This window comes from Nyctibius grandis, chromosome 5 (assembly GCF_013368605.1).
Source record: "Nyctibius grandis isolate bNycGra1 chromosome 5, bNycGra1.pri, whole genome shotgun sequence".
NCBI lineage: Eukaryota > Metazoa > Chordata > Aves > Nyctibiiformes > Nyctibiidae > Nyctibius > Nyctibius grandis.
In genome coordinates, this window is record NC_090662.1 from 64,226,132 (window position 1) to 64,245,227 (window position 19,096).

General features: G+C 41.7%; 1 protein-coding gene across 1 annotated transcript in view; it reads right to left on the reverse strand.

The window, feature by feature from the left end:
• Positions 1–19,096, reverse strand: part of RFX4 (regulatory factor X4) — a 99,568-nt gene that overhangs the window by 70,796 nt on the left and 9,676 nt on the right. Inside the window, exons 4-5 of the mRNA XM_068401756.1 lie at positions 8,776–8,862; positions 4,629–4,634 (exon numbers count right to left, since the gene is read on the reverse strand). Of these exons, the coding sequence (XP_068257857.1) occupies positions 4,629–4,634; positions 8,776–8,862 (93 nt within the window). The remainder of the gene's footprint in view (positions 1–4,628; positions 4,635–8,775; positions 8,863–19,096) is intronic.

Genomic DNA, 19,096 nt, shown 5'->3' on the forward strand with positions numbered 1-19,096 from the left:
CTTAAGGCAATAAACCTTGCAAACATCACTGATAGAGGAGCAGAGTGATGCATAGGATAATGACATTGGAAAGTTTAAATTTATATGAAAAAAAAAGCAACTCTTAGACCTCTAGCAGCAGGTCCAAATATGAAAACACTTTCACCTGCTTTAAGGGAACAGTGCCTTACCCAAGTTTTGTATTAATTAGGCATTTAACCTAATGGGTTTCATCCACTGTTGTGATCCTAATATACGATGTGTACTAGATGTTTATAAAACTACAAAGATTAATTCTGAACAAGAAATATTGAAATTAAAAACATTCTATAATATACATTATTCCCTTTCAGATAATTTTTCTGATAGGATTCCTCATTAACTGTTTCCAAGGTAACTCTCTGATTTGCCAACTTTCCAAAAATTTGAACAAAAGATGAATAAAGAAAAAGTTAATTAAAATAAAACTCTTAAAATATTGGATTCTTCCTAGTTCACGTTAGTTCTTTTGAAACAATGTAAAAGCATGTATAGAATAATTGCTATTAAATTGTGATTTGCGAAGCATATAAAACATTCCTCAGTGAAAGCTGGAGGGAAGCACAATCAGCGTGTCCAGAAGGGTATTCTTTGGGAAACACTGTTGTATCAAACACAGTTTGATATTCTGACAACTTCGTCCTTGATGAAAGCATTAATTGTCAAAGGCTTTGATACCTAAACAATGAGGTAAACCACTGTGCCTGTACACCATGCTGCAAGTTTCATTTCTTCATACAATTAACTTTTAGAAGTTATTTAAGTGAGCCTTTAGGATCCGAAATCTTAAGGGAGCTGTGCTATCTCCTCTGAACATCAGACCCCGTTGGAGGGCCCTTTGTGCCGTTCCAAGAACCGACACACACAAATAATACCCAACTTTGGAAAACACTGTCTTCAGCCCCCTCACCACAATATTTCTTCCATTACATATAGGCCAAGTTGTGTTAAGCAAACATCCTTTAGCCTGCGAGGCCTGTCCCCTGAATGTCAGGGAAATCCAGATTTACAGTTAGGGGCAGACACTTCAAACAGCCCCTCTTCTGCATCTGCATGACAATAGGCCTCTAATTATTGGACCGCACACTCCTTCCCTGCCTTTCAGGGGCCCGCTTTTATTCAGCGCATAGGACCAACATACACATTTCAAATCGCTTCTAAATTGTGTTTTTCATTTGTTTTTCCTAAACAAATGGTTAGCATGCAACAAATCTTCGGTCCACAGGGCTTGAATGCTGAGCGGCCATGGCTGCTGCAGGCTGCTGATGCTCAATAACAGCCCCCGGCCTCACTGGCGGTGGGACAAACGTCTTCTCCACAGTGGGAGGCACAGCCGTGCAGCATGGATTTAAACCACAGGGTGGATAAAATAGTGGGGGCTGTCCCCTCTCACAACACCAACTGTTTTGCCCTTCTTACCCTTAACTAACAGCACAGACACCCTAAGAGCAAGCCTGACTCCGGCCTTCCCTGGGAAGGAGGGGGCAGCCATATCTGCCTTGCTCTGAGGTGGGAAGAGCCTTCTGGGTTGGGATTCATGGTTTTCCAGGTGACAGGGGATGAGGGAGCCCAGCTCGGAGGTGGGAAAGCCCCTGCAGGGAAGGCCCTGTGGTCGCCCTGGAGGGGCGAGAGGCAGGCGGCCTGACCAGAGTCCCCTCCTGCCTCCTGCTGTGGCTTCCCCATCGTCCCAGCCAGGGAAAAAAATAGGCAGCAGGGCTGAGGGGGAAGTTATGGCAGCTCCCCAGGCTTGGGGCACAGAGGCTGCCCTAGCCTGCCAAGGCCCCGTGGGGGCCCAGCAGCCGGTGGCCTCCCAGACGTTCCCGAGGCAAAAGTGAGAGGGCACTAGTTATGAGCAGTACATCCCAGCGAAGTGTTGCGGGGGGTAAAGTGCTGGCTGGGGCAGGGAGTTTCCCCCTGCTTTAGTAATGAAAATTACAGCTGGCAGTCATGGGGGTGCAGAGGCCTCACCAACAGGGACCCATAACACAGGGCACTGCAGCGCCTTTCTACTGACCGGAAGGATTCAGGCCTTGGCCATTGCAGGGAGGGAGACACCACAGCGAGGTGCTACAGCCAAAGCTGCCGCCTTTAGGTATCAGCAGCATGTGGGGACCTAGTCCTCCTCCTGTGCCCCACCATCTTGTTGAAATTAAGGTTATTGCTTCACAGGTGAAAGTCATCTATTTTCTTAATCAGTATTTTCATAGAATCATAGAATGGTTTGTGTTGGAAGGGACCTTAAAGATCATCTAGTTCCAAGCCCCCTGCCATGGGCAGGGACACATTTCCACTAGACCAGGTTGCTCAAAGCCCCATCCAACCTGACCTTAAACACTTTCAGGGAGGGGGTTTTCTATGTCAGCATCAAAGTCTATCATCCACTGCTTTAAGTTCACTACACAGTTTTTTCTGCCTCGCTGGAAATTGCTAGGGGAATGCAAATTGGAAAGCCACTGATCTAAATAACCACTTATTTAACTAAGGTGCAGAAATCCTAAATGACCTCTGCCTGTGAAACCAAGAGGTGCTACTCCCCCCTCTCTATAAAATAAACCTTTTGGTTATCTTTCTTGATTAGTATTTGATGGCTTTCACTTGTGCTGACTAGATTGCATTTTCCCCTGGATATGTGGCACTATCAGACTAAATTACATATTCTTAGAGTCTCTACATCCCTTCCATCCCTCCCCCAGCTGTTTTTCACTCACATTATGAGTGAGCACCTGTGAGCAGGTGCTTTACCTAACCTGCCCTCAGACACACTACAAGCCAGCCATACTCAGCTCCTCCCATGTAAGGATTTGTTTTAACAACAGAAACTAACAATAAGATCATAAGCTGCAATTTAAATCCCCCTCCTCAAGTATGTCTGCTTCCTGGGGATCCTTCTTCAAGACTCTTCAGCATCTTCCACTAGCTGTCCCTTAAACCCAAGAAGGAGAATGATGGACTTTGAACTTATTAAAAAAAATCTTTAAGTACCATTTTCCGTCAAAACATTACCCATTGAACAATTGGATTTTCAACAATAACTAAAATTTTAAGTTAGTGCTTGTCTCCCCAAAACCAAGTCTCTGTATGAGGAAAACAGAACTTCTTTTTTTCTGCAATGGACCAGCTGTCAGCCAAAATGTTTCTCATTTTCACCAGGTGTTGGCTAAATATTTATTTTCAGAAAACTTCATTTGTTTATTAAATAGATGGAAAGAATCACACATGGTATAGGAATGGAGGGGATCTAGAAATACAAACTTACAGTATTACAGCTACAAGCACTTTATTCTACCTTGTTTAGTTTAACAGTATAATCTCATCAGATAATTGACTAGCAGAAAATAATAAATATCCCTATTCCTTATGTTTTAGTTGGTAGCAGGGCACTTAATTGCTTCCCTATTGAGCAGGGAATGTTTTGTGTAACTCTTCACTCAGGTCTGATCCCAGATCTGTTTGTACAGCATGAAAGAGGTAAGGAATGCTGTTTTCCTTTACTGTTTGGCCTGTTATTTTATCAGTCCCCATCAGAACAACACTGTAGATTAAAATGAACCCATAGTGCTTAAAATTCAATACTTTTAAAACACAATCTATTTTGTTAAAAAAAATGAAATAAAGACACTGAAAAGAAGTCTTGCTTCACGGCACTGTCAAAGAACAGAGCTGGCAATTTTTCTGTGACAAATGCAAAAGGACTTAAAGTAATAAGGAAAAACCCTGCTCTTAATGCATAGCTGCAGGTGTTCATACATACAGCAGCTGCATAGCACCTCAGGGAAAAACCCATTTGCTAGAAGCTGATCCAATGTGTTCACTCCACTGCCAGTAGAAAGATTACCAGCATTCCAAGGAAAGGTATCTTCAAGGTATCTGGTTGGATAGGAAACCCGGTAGTCATCTCAAGCTGAAAGCAGGTAATAGCTTAGACATTTGCAAGTAAAACTCTCAGCATGGAAGAAGCCTCCAAAGAGATTCAAAACTGGGATAATTTATGTACTAGAAAAATAGATTTCTTGGCTCCCAGAGATATCAGATGAAGTTTTTTTCCCAAACTCCATGGAAGTTTCTTTGCTAACAAACAGCTCCGTCTTTCTCCTTTCAAAATTCTGTTTCAAAGCCACTAGAATAGAGTTCTGTCTGTACCTCGTGCATGTGTTCGCGGCTTTCCCTGAACTCTCAGTAGTATCCTCTAACTTCTGCTGTCTCGTTTTAGGTCCAGCTCAAAGGATTTCTTGCCTCTTGGAGCAAGACATGGAGACAATAGGAGCTATGCTCAGCACCTCTTTAAGCATGCTGCCTTAAACACAGCGTCACAGTTTTAATGCGGCAGGCCACTAAATACTATGCAGCCGCTTGCTCACTCTCCCCCACCCTCCGGGGAGTGGGGTAGAGAATCGGAAAGGTAAAGGTAAAGAGACTCATGGTTTGAGATAAAAACAATTTAATAACTGTAATAAAATAATAATAATGGTAGTATATACAAACAAGTGATTCACAGCGCAACTTCTCACCACCAGCTGACCAATGCCCAGCCTGTCCCTGGCTAGCAATCCCAGAGGAGAGAAAACCCCAAAACCACAATCTTGGAAGAGAGAGTGCACTTCCCAGCCAACCCTCATCTATATACTGAGCATGATGTTGAATGATATGGAATATTCTACTGGCCAATCTGGATCTGTTGCTTTGGCTATGCTCCCTCCCAGCTTCTTGTGCACCTGCACACTAGCAAAGCATGGGAAGTTGAAAAGTCCTTGATTTCTTAGCAACTACTAAGAACACCAGTGTATTATCAACGTTCTTCTCATACCAAATCCCATACTAAATCCAAAACATAGCACTATTCTAGCTACTAAGAAGAAGATTAGCTCCATCCCAGCCAAAACCTGGACACACAGTAAGTGGAATATCCACAAAGTGAAGACCCTGCATTAGTACACCTTTTTCTAAAATGTTGATGTTAGTCTGTCATAACTAAAGTGGAGTTAAAGCTCTGCTTTCCACTCTGGAACAGTCCTGTATTTTCCAGCGCTGCCTGCATGTGTCTCCAAACCTCTAAGGAGCTAACATTATTAGTAGCTTTATAAGGACAAAATCCTTCTCTTAGTTCAGGTAGCTCCACGCCTTTCAGAGGAATGACCTCTTCCTCTGTAGTCCCTGCAGTCCAGCTTCTGGCTGTTCTCAAAAGTGATTTGCCCTTAGATAAAATTAAGTGCTAGTAAGAAGCTACCTTGTCTCTTACTTACATGTAGCCATAAATAAGATTCAGGCTCATTAGCATGTATTCCATGCTTTTAAAATAGTGGGATTTTTTAAAACCCTCTGAGAAACACGGGAGCATAGTTCTAGTTGAGTAGGTATGATTGAAAAAGACAGATTTTTCCCCAAGGAAAATTTTCAATGAAATCAAGTAGCTTTTTTAAACATTCTTTTCCAATGGAAGAATAAGAGGTTTAGTTCAAATAAAAAAAAAAAAGAAACTATTGGATAAATCTTCCATTGCAGCCAGTTTGAACACAGATTTTGAACACAGCTTTTGAAGTGCTAAAAGTAGTCTGAATCTTTTCTTTCTCTCACATGAACTCTACACGTTCACATTTCTACATATGCAAAAAAATTTGGACAAGAAACCCTTCCACTGCATCATGTAATATCGTGACTCCTTCCCCAGGGAACTGAAGTTGAAACTTTCATAATTCTTGAATTGTATTCTTCCAGACCCCTATTTCAATTTGGAGAATCTGGCTTAATACAGAGTACACAGAAAATGTGGGGGTTTTTTTAAATTATTAGATATGAAGTTGTACTGTTCCCTTTTCCTGTAGATCTTTTGACTAACATGTAGAGTGTGGAAGTGGTGGAAGTAAAAATGTTTAAAAAATTGGAAACTGAAATAAAATTTACCTAGAATTTTTATATTACAGTGTAAAAGCTGTGTTTTGGGAGACATCATAAAAGGTCCCAAGAGGGTAATTAGTGCCCTAAGAAGCAACAAGACCATGGGAATCCACAGCTGTGAGTTGTTGCTTCCCTTCACAATGTGATACAGGTTCAAGAGGCCTAGAGGTGTCTGGATGAGAACAGAAGACTGCAAAGGACCCCTGCAGCCTGTGGCCCGAAGCATGGTTCTGCAGCATACTCCAACTATAGAAAAGGAGACCAACAAAACTGTTACTCTTGTCCTAAAATCCTATCAACTCTAAAAACACACAGGAAAAAATAGTCACAAGAGCAAGCATGATACTGAGTAAGAACATTATTAGTTCGTGGTGCAAATCCTCATAGTCTTCACTGGATGCAAGGCCAAAAAATACCCAACACCAAAGCCACATTTTCTCTGGAAGAGTCCAGCCAACAGCTACCTAACGTATTTAGGGACAAAAACAATACGTAGTCAAGAGAAAGATGGATGATGCCTTCTTTTGGCTGCAGATGAAAACTGGAGCTCCATTGACAACAGCAATTTGACCACTGTTATGAAGAATTCAAATAGGGTTACATAGGTTTTCTCAAAACGTTTTGCCTCCTGCTGTTTGTAAATGTATGACAGAGGCTGGATAAAGAGTGACACGATGGTTTGGAAATTCCTTGCTTGGTGTGTGGGCACTGTTAGAGAAATGTTAGAAAGAACTCAAGGGCTGGAAAGGAGCACAGAGTACAATGACTTCTAAGGCGAAACTTCTGGTTTGTTCTGGATTTCACAGATTATTGGTCTTGCTGCTGGGTAAGTGACTTACTTTTCTTTCCTACTCCTTCTTTCCTCTTCACCCTCTCCCCTCCCCCTTGCTCCCAAAACAAGGATGACCTTCCAGGTGGATTAGTTCTCTTATCTGCACTGCAAAAATACTGGTATCAGTGCAAAGGAAGCATCTGGAAGAACTGGCTATTAAGAAGGAAGCTAGATGAAATAATCTCTCGCCCTCATTTAGGTTTCCATTACATACTGTGACAATGTCTTCTGCACAAAAATTGTGGGATAAATTTATTTATATATTTGTTTTATCAGTTCTAAATTTGCTGCCTTTCATTATCATTGCTTGTCCCTTTATTTCACTACCAGAAAACAGAATGAACAACCATCCAATCTTCTCAATGCCATTGTCTGAAATACCTGCTCTTGCAGGTCCACTTCTTGCTGTCCCTAGGTACGTGGAAGTTTTGTCATGCTCACATTTAAACTGAAAGTGAATGTAACAAACTACCAATAGTTTTGCTACAACCTAGTTAGGGTAACAGATCTAGAACAGAACATAGGAGGAGACTTATAATTATGATATTATAATTTTTTTAATACAGCTAGTAGTGCTAAATAATTACCTTGACAACACTGTCTTGAACCGTGAGTCTAAGGAAAAGCTCACTAAAGTCAATAGGGTTGAATCCTGAATTCTGACGCTATTAAGAGTCTGAAGTCACATTTCATTCATTACAGATTCTTTCCATCACTTGCTAAATAGCATCAGAGTGAAATGAATTTTTTAAGTCTCACAGGGTCTTGTAAAAAGCAAATTAACAAGCGTATGCTTTTTGTTTTTCACTACAATTCACTACAATTTTATTTTTAAAGAGAAATTAATTTCCAATTCCTTAGTTTTTAAAACCCAGAAAACCCAAACCCGTCCAAGTTTTATTGTCTGTCTTTAAGGATTCTTGTCCACTGTTCTTAGCCTGTGGATTCTTGTCCACTGTTCTTAGGGAGTCACGAATGAATCATGTTTCTAACACTTCCTTTCTCCTTCAGAAGCAATATTGCCTCCAAAAGAGATCCCTGGACAAATAAAAGTAGGACCACAATATAGCAAATTGCATGAGCCACTAAAACACTGTGCTGCAAGACACGTAATTTTACTGTGACATCAAAATAAAGAAGTTCTCTTAAAATGCAAAAAGATGTAAAAGGGACATTCAGCAATTAAGAAGTGATAAAAAATACATTTTCTAAACTTATGTGCTTGAATATTATAAAAGTGTGAGTCTGAATTAAAGAATTCAGTCTGCATTAACATCTTGTAACATGAACTAACATATGAAGTACAGACAGGAAAAGTAACATGAAGAGTATTGTGCTTTAGGCAAATTAAGTAGAATAGAAATTGCATAAACAGGGAAAAATAAATGGTAGATTAAAAATTGTCTTATAATTTTTAAAATAAACAACTAGGTTATTTTAAGGTATTTTGGGGTCTTTTTAATTACCAGCTGTTGTTAAAAATTAAGATCTGAAATTACTATAACTACAAGAGATAAGAAAAAGTACCTATTTTAAAATCAACTGGAGATATAATTTTTTCCTCTCTATGATTAAAAAGGAAGCAATATTATTATTTAATATGTGGGGGGTTTTAATCCAATGATTGTTTAATTCTTAAAATAAAGAATTTATATGTGTGATTTGATACAGTAGTATTGAGAAACAGCACAATTTTTCCTGTATTTCAACCGCATGGTGTTCACCAGTGAAAAGCAAAACAGATGGTTTTACTCATGAGCTAATACTAACAGCACATTTTAGAGGTCATTCAACCTTTATTCAGTGACATACAAATTCTTCTGGTTGTTTTAACTAATAGATAGTATTAGTTCCTTGTAAATAATGCAAAATAGCAAATATTCCAGAAAAAAAAAATAATAGAACCACTGGATGTGTCAAGTGAGTTGACTCTTCAAACTACAGACTACTAAAAATATATATAGACATATATAGCAGGAAATTAGCACTTGGACATGTTCTCACTCGTTTTAAATGAATGACAAGTTACTTACTTTCATCGTTAGAAACATTCCCCAGAGAGGTGTGACTGGAATAACGTTTGTTTTCACTTTCATTGAGACATCGTTCAATCCAACTCTCTGCAAAAGAACAAAGATGCTCTTTTTTGTGTGTTTGTCTCTGCATAAAAAATAAACTTCTAACAGAAAAAACTAAATAAAGCACTGGTTTTCAACGGATGGTGTTCTGGAGCATTTCTGTTAAAACATGCTCAGTCTGAGGTTATTTAGCAAGAAAATCCTTTCTTGCTTTCAAACTTAGCTGTTGCTTTTTAGTTTCATTTTTTGTTTGTCTGTTTGTAAATGACAGAGGCTGAAACACTTCCATGCACATAACAAAGGATATTCTCTCCCTTCCCCATCACATGATACATTAAAAAAAATAATCTCATGTGGGCAACTAAAACACATAAATTGCATTAATTTCTAAGTCTTAGTCTGGCAAAAACTTATGTACTTGAGTATTTCCACTGGTTTTGAAAGGATTCTTCATGTGTGTAAAATCAATCATTCTTGTGAATTTTTGTTACAGCAGGGCTCAAACTGTGCTCCCTGAAGTCCAGTCCTACAACCCCATTCACCCTGGTGAAGTCCCAGGCCCTACCGAGATCTTTTCCATGCTGGTACGAGTCCAACACAGCAAATCAGCAGCCACTGAGCTACTTAACCTTTGTCACTCCGCGGTGGGTACTCAGACACTCCTGTCATCCCTCTTTCTCACTTTCTATTTATTCCTGCCAGTCAGATGAGGTACAGCATTACATTGATTTGACTCTGCTGTTCCTCTTTCTGGAAGCCATAACATACATCCCCTGATGACTTTAGAGCATGCACCAGGCTCAGCAGAATTTGCTGTTACAGGTCCTCAAGGCAAAGTTGCACCTTCCTAAGTGTTTCCTCGGACAAAGTACGAAATAGGAGCTCCTTGAGTTTGCCTGGAGTCCTGGATATTGCTAAAATAAACTGACCTCCCTCATAAGATTATTTTTCAAGGGCATGCATGTGGGCAGTAATGAACTTAAGCTCACAGAGCTGCCTGCCGGTCAAAGCAAGAAAAAGAAGGGATAGGTGGGAAGGCTGCAAGGTAAACTCCACAAGTTACAACAGGAAACAACCCCACTGTAGCGAAGAGATGCACAAGAATAAGGGGAAACAGACCTCACTGTCAGCAAACTGCCAGAGCCAGAAACACCTTCAAAGACATGGAAATGGCTGCAGATTCTTTCCATAAGCCACCCCCAAGACATAACAGGCTACCTGCACTGCACAGGCAGCACTCTGCCAGCCAGAGAGAGCCCATCACAGCAGCGGGCTTGAAGGTGAGAGCAGAAGCCCAGTGTATTGGTAAAGATGCCATCTGGTTTACATAAGGTAGAAGTTGGTATGACTTCATTTCAGCACTAGATGCCAATAAATAAATATATGAATAGTCATGGCCAAACACATCCCACAGAAAAAATGCTTTTTAAACCCAGGAAATTGCACAAACTTGTATATATTCCTCTGTACACACTCTCCGCTGCCAGGCAAACAACAGGGCAATGGCATCTGTGTAGGACTTCAGAAAGGTCTGCCGAGAGCCCTTCAGAGTTGATTTCCAGGCCCTGCCACAAGACTCCAGGTACCGTTGCTTTGTGCGTTTCTGGTTTTCAGGCAGTGTAAGAGAGGTTGTGGCAGCTCCAGGCTATTCCCTTCCCTCTGCCTGTTTGCCCACGGTAAACTCTACACTGCGGTGCTGCCTTCATCAGTACAAGCATGGCCCTGTGTGCATCTTCTTTATTCACCATCAAACCGCCCTGTGACCTTGGAGCCTCACAGCCATGCTGCCTCTTTCCTATAGCCTGCTCCTTTGAGGTGCTTCTCTGAAAATCAGAAAAAATAACTTGTCGTCAATAGATTTTTCAGGATATCTCTTCTCCCATCAAATTCAACATGGCCTTGTATAGAAATCACTTTACGGTTGCTGACACCACAATTTAAAACTCGCCAGTGAGGCCTGTGCTGTCCAATCAGCTCCTGCTTAGTTACTAACCCACAAGCCTGCAGCGACTCCAGCTTCGAGGCTTTCCCTTCTCATGCTGCTCAGCTGCGTCGGGTGGGGGTGTACCACCTCCTCGTCTAAAGGCCAACAGAACGATATCACTGCTTTGTGCCAGATTTCTTTTACTGCCCTAAAACTGAGCTAAAAGCATCGCTTCCTCTCCTGTTTCAGTACTGCGAGCTGGGGGACAGGAGCTTGGATCCTCAAAGATCACTACGAGGTGAAGAAAAACTTGCTGCTGAGGATGACATTAGAGAGGTGCAAGAAGCCTTGAGAAAGATTACCCTACCTCCTCCTCCTCCTTTCAGTGCGCAGCCATGGCTGTATATAATTCCCTTGGCTCTGAGCCCAGCTGCAGGGAGTAAAAGCAAAGGCGGCTGCCATTAGCGCCAAGGAGAGACCGATGCCCAGCTCTGCCCTTTCTTTTCATCCCGGCACTGGGAGCTGGGAAGCTGGGATGCATCCTCTTCCCTCGGCAGCAGGGAACTGGCAGCAGCCATCTTTAGTCACATTCCCTGCCTAAGTAGTAGGAAAAAAAAACTTTTAAGTGTCACTCGATAACAATTTTCATCATCCTTGTTGACGCACTGTCTCTGATAACTGCATATATGCCCCTTTTTCATTGGTAAAGCAAGCAGTTTACACTGCAAGATATAAAGTCTCTGGAGTAGGGCACAGTTACTGTTTAATTATGTGCTGCAACTCCTTTGGTCCTGAATCACCCCGGTTCAGCTTACTGCAGCCTGAGTCTGGCTTTGTCTTTGTGGCTTTGCATTTAAATAGCTGATAGAAATTCTTCAAGCCTGAAAAGATACATGACCTGTCTGGCAGCAAAGAATGAAGAAAACTAACTCTTTTGAGCAAAAATGTCAGGGAGTTTATGGCAAATTTGTTAAATTATTTGGCAGATGACAAAATGTGACAAAACCAACTAGCTGTTTAAAGGCTGTATTATCTCATAAACCGAGCGATGTAGTATAAATAAATAAATATTAATAAGTAGATACTTTTTACTGTTTGTATAAAGAAAAAAGTTTTTACAAAGCTTTTAACTCCCAATATTAATAAGAATACCTTCAGGCATTAAAAGAAAATACAGCCACAGTTTTGCTGAAATTGAAAATATTCCCTTCACGAGCCCACAGATCCCAGATATGATAGCACCTGCCTAAAACAAAACAAAAACAAGAGGCAGAGCAAACAAAATAAAAAGTCAAAACTAAGTCTGATTTTTCTAAGTTCTTTCAGAGTTAATACTGGGTAGAGCCTTGTACACATCGATCTTGTCCTCACAACACGCTCGAAGTACACATCGAGCTCTTATCCTCACAACATGTGGGTGTACAACCTGGCTGTACTGGTGTCTGTCCCAGGCAGTCCGGCTGCAGAGCCAGAGGAAGAGACTCGTGGCTAACCCTTGGTGTCCCTAGTCTGAGGCTTCATCACTTGCTCCCCAGGCAGACGCCAATCACAGTACGCCGCTGTTCTAGACAGTCATTGGGTCACACGGTATGGAACTTTTTATATGAGTAAAGCCTAAATTATTGCTCTTGGACCTTGCGAACTTGTCATAGACAGGATTTCACATTGGGAACAGTCACAGAGTAATGGAGAGTTCAGGTGGCAATTAAACAGAAGTGCATATCAGACCTGATAACGATGATGAATCATAAATACAACATGTAGAAAACCCAAATTTCTAGTGGGAAGTGCTTGTGAGAGCAAAAGAAAATACACCCTGTCTCATGCAGGGTGTATTTTTATTCATTCGTTTTCAGTGTATCATGTCTGAAGGCATTTCCCCTCCCTGCTCCCTAGGACTCCTTCCCACCCTGAGCCCCAGCATACTGTACCCTCACTTGTACCAGCACAGTGGTTTGAGCAAGCATCAGCCCTAGCCAAAACACACCCAGGCAAAAAAAATAAATTCATATCTAGTAGTAAAATATAGTGTCATCACATGCGGATAACTCTGTGCCGTGACATGATATGGAAGCTATTCCAATGTTATTAGCAAAGAATGCAACTAAGGTGTATTTAATGGTGTTTTGAAGATGCACCTTTAAATACTATATCAAGTATTTAATTTTGCAAGGATCAAAACTAAGTTATAATGAAGTGCACAACTATGTCCCTCAGCCTTATAATTCTTGTTATATAATTTCGTATACCACTAAATACAAATACATCGTAACTTCTGCAGGATTCCAACATGAGGGGAAGGAGATGATTATTCAACTTACAATCATTTTTCCAGTGTCATTTTTTGACAGAATAACTTATCATGACACGAACAAAAAATACAAACTGTTCCCAATTAAGTGCTGAAAGATGGATTAAAAAGAACTATGGAACTACTTCTGGCCCTGATTTTGCCTCTTTTTGGTCCTCATCTTGCTAAGACTGACATGTCCACTGAACCTCAAGCATGAAAGTATTCCTTTTCCATTAAATGTGTCCACCACACCTTTAACAACAGAAGTTTAAACTGAGCTTGTTTTTAAGAGTTGCCAGAAGAGAGGCCTGTATGGCTTTCCCTTGTCCCCACCAAGGCTCTTCACATCAACAAGCACATTTTTATTTGTGTGGTGCTTCACCACTGAGCTGGGAAGGCAGGCCTGGGGCTCCATGAGAGCTGCTCAGGGGCAGGAGCATTCATGAACTATCAGGAAAGAGGAGCATGAACTGGTTTTTAAATAGATCTTTAACAAACTATTTTGACAAATTATCTCCTTCAGAAGGAAGGGTTTGCTCCGGGAAGACACTTTTGCAAGGCTTCTTCCTACAGAGCCTCAATTGAGGTAAGAGAACACAGCAGAGGTGCCTCCTACTGCCAGTACATTTAATGAGATAATTACTCTATCTTGTTTGTATAATGGTTATTGGCTTAGCAGATTTGCAGCCCAGAAAATAAAAGCATTCATTGCTCCCACACGTGCATAGCCATAGCAAGAGCAGCGTGAAAGCCACCTGGGCTCTGCTCTGTGGAGGAGAAGAGGAGGTGGTCCTGATCACAGCTGGCATGGGCTTCTGCAGCTGCTGTCCTGCCAGGAGGGTTAAGCTGATGCAGTATTAGCACAACCTGTAATCACAGCCTCTTCTGGCCTCTGAGAGCCACTGTGTCCTGCTCAGCACCCAAGCAGGATGGCAAAAGCAGCTGGAGGGGCTGTGTCACACAGCTGGGAGGTGAGGTACCCATAGCCCCTGGCTGCAGCCCTGCGGGCACCTGTGTGCATGTGCATCCTGAAGGGAGATTACAAGGTTTTACAGGCAGAATGAAACTGCGGTCACCTAATCTGAGTTGCATTTTGCCTCACCTCACTACGCTACAGTGGTATTAACTGCATTGGTTTTCCCCAGTTATGCCATATCCTGTCATCTGGATGTGGTCATATCACTGGCATAAATTGTGAATCGCTATTTTTTACTGAAATTGTATGAGATGAGAATCCCCACATTCTAGAAACATAGCCAAGGCCTGTGGTAATCACAGTATCAGTCTGCACAATGACCATACATTTATATCACCACAGCCCTAGCAGTTGCACAGAAATCCCTCTCACACACCTTCAGCTCTAGATTGGCTCCCAGACCCCAAATTTTAAAGCAGTTTGCCAACAAGCCTGACAATTTACCTAGTGCTCTGCACAGGGACCAGCATTTCGTCCCCGGAAGTTTGCTTGTCACTGAAATAGAGATACCTCTGGAATAAGAATTAGAGATTTGCCAGGACCCAAACTACTACCTGAGCCATGTACTGACTTGGCTGGTGTAGCTGCAACAGTCCGACTCCTTATTTTTATTCACGGCAGCTCTTGTAATTTTTCCCCTGTTTCTCAAGGCAGATGTAGAAAAAAGGCGAAAGTAACTGTGAGCAAAGGCATCTAAAATGTAGATAATGCAAATATAACGGGACCACCAAATGTTAGTGGATTTACAAGAGGACCTGTTGGAAAAATGAATACTTAGAAGTGACGACAGACTTAATTTTTCAGTTCCTGTGACAGAGGAGGAACTCCTGTCATGCATGTGGAGTCTTAGCACCCCTCTGAGTTATTTGTTCATCGTTCTCAGAGGGAAGAGTTACTCATCTCTTCCTGCAGCATCTCTGCCAAGTGTCTCAGTACCGAGCTGGCCAGCAGTACTGCCTAGCTGTTCATCTGATCGGTTAGGTCAGGAGCAAGTGGTTGCAAACAGCAGATTTAGCACGTAAAAGCAGTACCTTGAAAGCTCAGGAGGCTGACCGAAGGTCATGGAACCTCCCATTTCTAGTTTCCTAGCCTATGGCACTAACCAGATATCTATCACAAAAATTTTCAGTGGAGTTGACAGGATAATATTCTATATCTTTTTTTTTTTTTTTTTAGGAAAACCATCACTGCCCTGACAGCTTCTTCTGTTGTCTGTCTCAGAATAAATGCTGAGGTCTGCATGATCCATTGAGGCTTTTTCTCTGCAGAGCTTGTCTTGCTGAACATGGTCTGACACATGCCACCACCCAACAAACCTTCTGTTCATGCTGTCTGTGTTGTACCGTTGCTGTGGACAGAGAACTTCTAACGTCTACAACTGTTACATTCATAATGTCTGTACAGTCTGTCTGCTTCGACTATCCCTTAGTGTGCTGCAAACCTAATTTCTAACTGCCATAGGAATTAAAGTTAAGAAAAAAATGAGCCAGTACATCTAATATTTCCTTTGGTGCAAGTGAAAACTGCACCTTATAACACTTCAATGTCTTGGTTCAATTAGTCATTATCAACTTAGAAGACAAATCACTAGTTAGTTTCAGAAAGTGCAGTTACTTAGAGGAGACTTAGCTGAAAGTAAAAATCACTGAAAGGAAAATTGGCCTGGTTTAGGCCAAACCAGGACAAATAGTCTCTTAAAGGCAAAAGAGACTATCCCTTTCTGTCAGGAGTAATAATTAGGAGATAAACCTGAAGTCTGACCCTCAAACTATTAAGACCCTGCTCTAGTACTTGCTGCACATGACACCTGCTCTGACTAAAAGCAGAGGATTCATGTTCTCTCCCACACAACTTGCAGCACAGCAATGCTGGTTATAGGTACATCTGCCACCTGAGAATTTTAATGCTGCTGGAGTGCTGCGAGGGCTGGTTACAGCAGCACATTCAAAGCTTTTCAAGAACCACACTGAAAGAGAGCAAACAAAAAACCACCTTTTCTCCGAAACCTCAGTCTACTGTAAAACCAAGACCTGAGCAAGCTCTCCTAGCCTGGCCTCTGCACGATGTGATAAACAACTGCATGCCAGTAACATGACAGGGTTTGGCAGTCACTGGCTCCCATGGATGGCATTAAACTTACCGAAATCAACTAAAATCAAGCAGAACAAACTATTAGGGACAGCTAATCACACACATGGGGATTTTCTACGATTTAGGCTTTCATGGGTCATGTAATCTGCCCCCTCTCCATTGTCAAATGAAAGGTTTGTGAGATCATATCAGAGTCATCATCTAAGTGCTATTCCCTCTGATTACTCCATCGTGTAGACACCCGTTCACAAAACAGCTCCTCTTTGACCAACGAGGTGTATCTGCCACACAGAGCCTGGTTTTGCTCCTCGCTGCCTCATTCAGTGCCATTGGCTGGCAAAGCACATATCCTTCAGTCAGTGCATACGAGCTGTCAGGAACATCTTCAGGCTCCACAGAAAATCATGCCAGTGTCCTCCTTGGTCCTGCATAGCCATCTTCTGTTCTTCCATGAGACCTGCTCCTCAGGGATGACAGTGACACATGGCCTTGGTGCAGATGGTAGAGCTGCTACCCTGACAAGCTGCCAGATACCTTGGTGCTTTGTCTGCTAATCTAACTTTTTACTTCACTTCCAACAGGGCAAAATGTCAGGCACTCTTGTTGCAGTCCTGTCTTTTGTTCTTGTTTCTTGGCATACTGTTCTCTTGGAACTGTTTCAGGGTTAATGGACATTGGTCCAGGGCACTTACTAGATGTTGGCAGGAATGTTTTTGTCCTTTCTCTTTGACTCATGATTCTAGTGAAGCATTGTGAGATTTGCCGTGATATCATAAGAATACAAAGAATTCCTCTCTTGAATCTGTGAGAGCTCTTTTGTTTTGTTCAACCAGGTCTTTGCTCCTAGTACCGATTTTCTGCTAATCCATTTAGTAAGGTATATTTAAAAATTTGCATGCTGTGTTTAAACTTATATAACAAAAAGCACCATAGCTCATCATCTTTAAGTCCTCTAGAATAGGGGAGGAAATATTTGGGTAGGAAAAATGAAATTTATAACATGTTGCTTTCTTGTTACTCTGTGTACTATGCAGAAGTTCAGCTAAATGTGATACTTTTGTTGAAGTACTCTGTCAACAATATTCCTTGTTAATAAGCTGCATCCCAAATATAGATCAAGCACCCTTAGGAACCCTAGAATACAAGATTCCTCTGCATATTGATTCTGGCATTTAGGGCCACCTCCAACCTGGATCAGACAGGACTTCTGAAGTCCTATCTGTTCCCTTCTCTGGAATCACATATCACATTACTATCACATTTCCAACTCAGTATACATGTTAATTGGGAGTAGCCCTTTCCCTCTCCCAGTCACACACAGATGCTATCTATCATTTTATTTAGAGAAGTTTCACCAGACCAGTAAACGGCCACTTGGTTTTTGCTGCATCAAGGCCATTCCTCATTTAACAGCAAAGAGAACCTCACCTGGTCCAGTTTCAGTGCAGTGACATTTCCTCCCTTTCACCTAGGATCATTTAAGTCAACGACAACAGTGTCTGACCAATTCAGCTCTCCCAGGGCTCTTAACTCACATGGGTGTGCAACATGCAGCCAACATTTTCATCAGTAGGATAATCACACATATCATGTGCTTTCCAAGCACCAACTCTGCATGCAGCAAAGTGTACCCTCACGCTTCTACATCACGATATGTTATAGAACCTCAGTCCTTCAGGGTCTCCTGGATGAACCAATGTAAATGCTATCATTGTCTCCAATTTAGCCGCAACATTTCCTTCCATGGAAACGCAAACACGTCCCTTGATTATTGCCTGTCCTATTCTCTCCCAGAATAAAGGCCAGAGTCTCTTGACACCCTTTTTGCCCCAGATTTCATTACTTCTTATGCAATAGAATTAACATGAGATACACAAAAGAGCTCATAGGGCCTTCATTTCTGCGTACCTATCACAACGTCTCTTATACTAGTACCCTACGGCAGTCTCTGCTCACTAGTTTTTGGGTTGAAAATTCCTGGCTGCTGCCATGGTCCCTCAGCTCACCAGTGTGCAGGAGAAGACATGGAGTCCTCAAATCCTTAATTCAGCTCCACTTCACCACTGCACAAGGCTGGAGTCATCTGGCTGAACAGAAAGTCTGTGACTCAACAAGAAACAGGATTTGCATCAAGTACCCACGAAACGCATCCCCCTGCCCCAGGAGCTGGTGAATCCAGCAGAGAGGCCAATTTGGCACAGAAACAGTAGTACATCAGTAAGACGGGCCCACAAAGATGACAAAATGCAAAGGTGTGATATATGGGTGGGAGATACCCAAAACACTGATTGTTGGGATCAGGGATGCAAGAGAAGAGGGAGAAGGCTGGTTGTTGGAAAGGAGAGGAAAAAGAAAAGGAAAGGAAACAAAAGAATGAATGACAAAGGAAAGGGAATGGTCAGAAATAAAGGATAGGAGGAAAGAAAGTAACTATAGAGAGGAGATTTTTTTTAAAATCAGGAGAAAAGAGGTCAGCTCCTGAAGGAATGGTACTACAGTAAATACTTCTCATTAGAAACAGCAGCCAGTCAGACAGACTGAAAGAACAAGCAAACACAGACAGACACGCATGTGCAAAGAAAACTCAGGTGTCAGGGCATAATCGTAGCAGTAAGAAAGAGACAATCACTTGGCTGAAGAAGGTGTGAATCAAAGGAAAGAGATACTACATTTACTCAAATGGCGGCCACTTTTCATCACTTTATGCACATCTATTCCCAACCTAGCTGTTGCTCCCTACTGTCAAAGGATGCAGCCATTACATTATTCACAACTATTTTGTGAGCAAATATGGCACTAACTAGACAGAAACAAATAAAGAACACCGTTTCTTTTGGCTCTCAGAATGCACCCACAGAATATCTGCATACCAAAACTAGCAGAGAGGTCATTAATAAATCATCATAACATACTCCCACAAAGATTGGTACCTCTCAGAACTATTCTGTGTATACAGAGCAAGCATTTCATGCTATTATTTTTACAGCCTAAA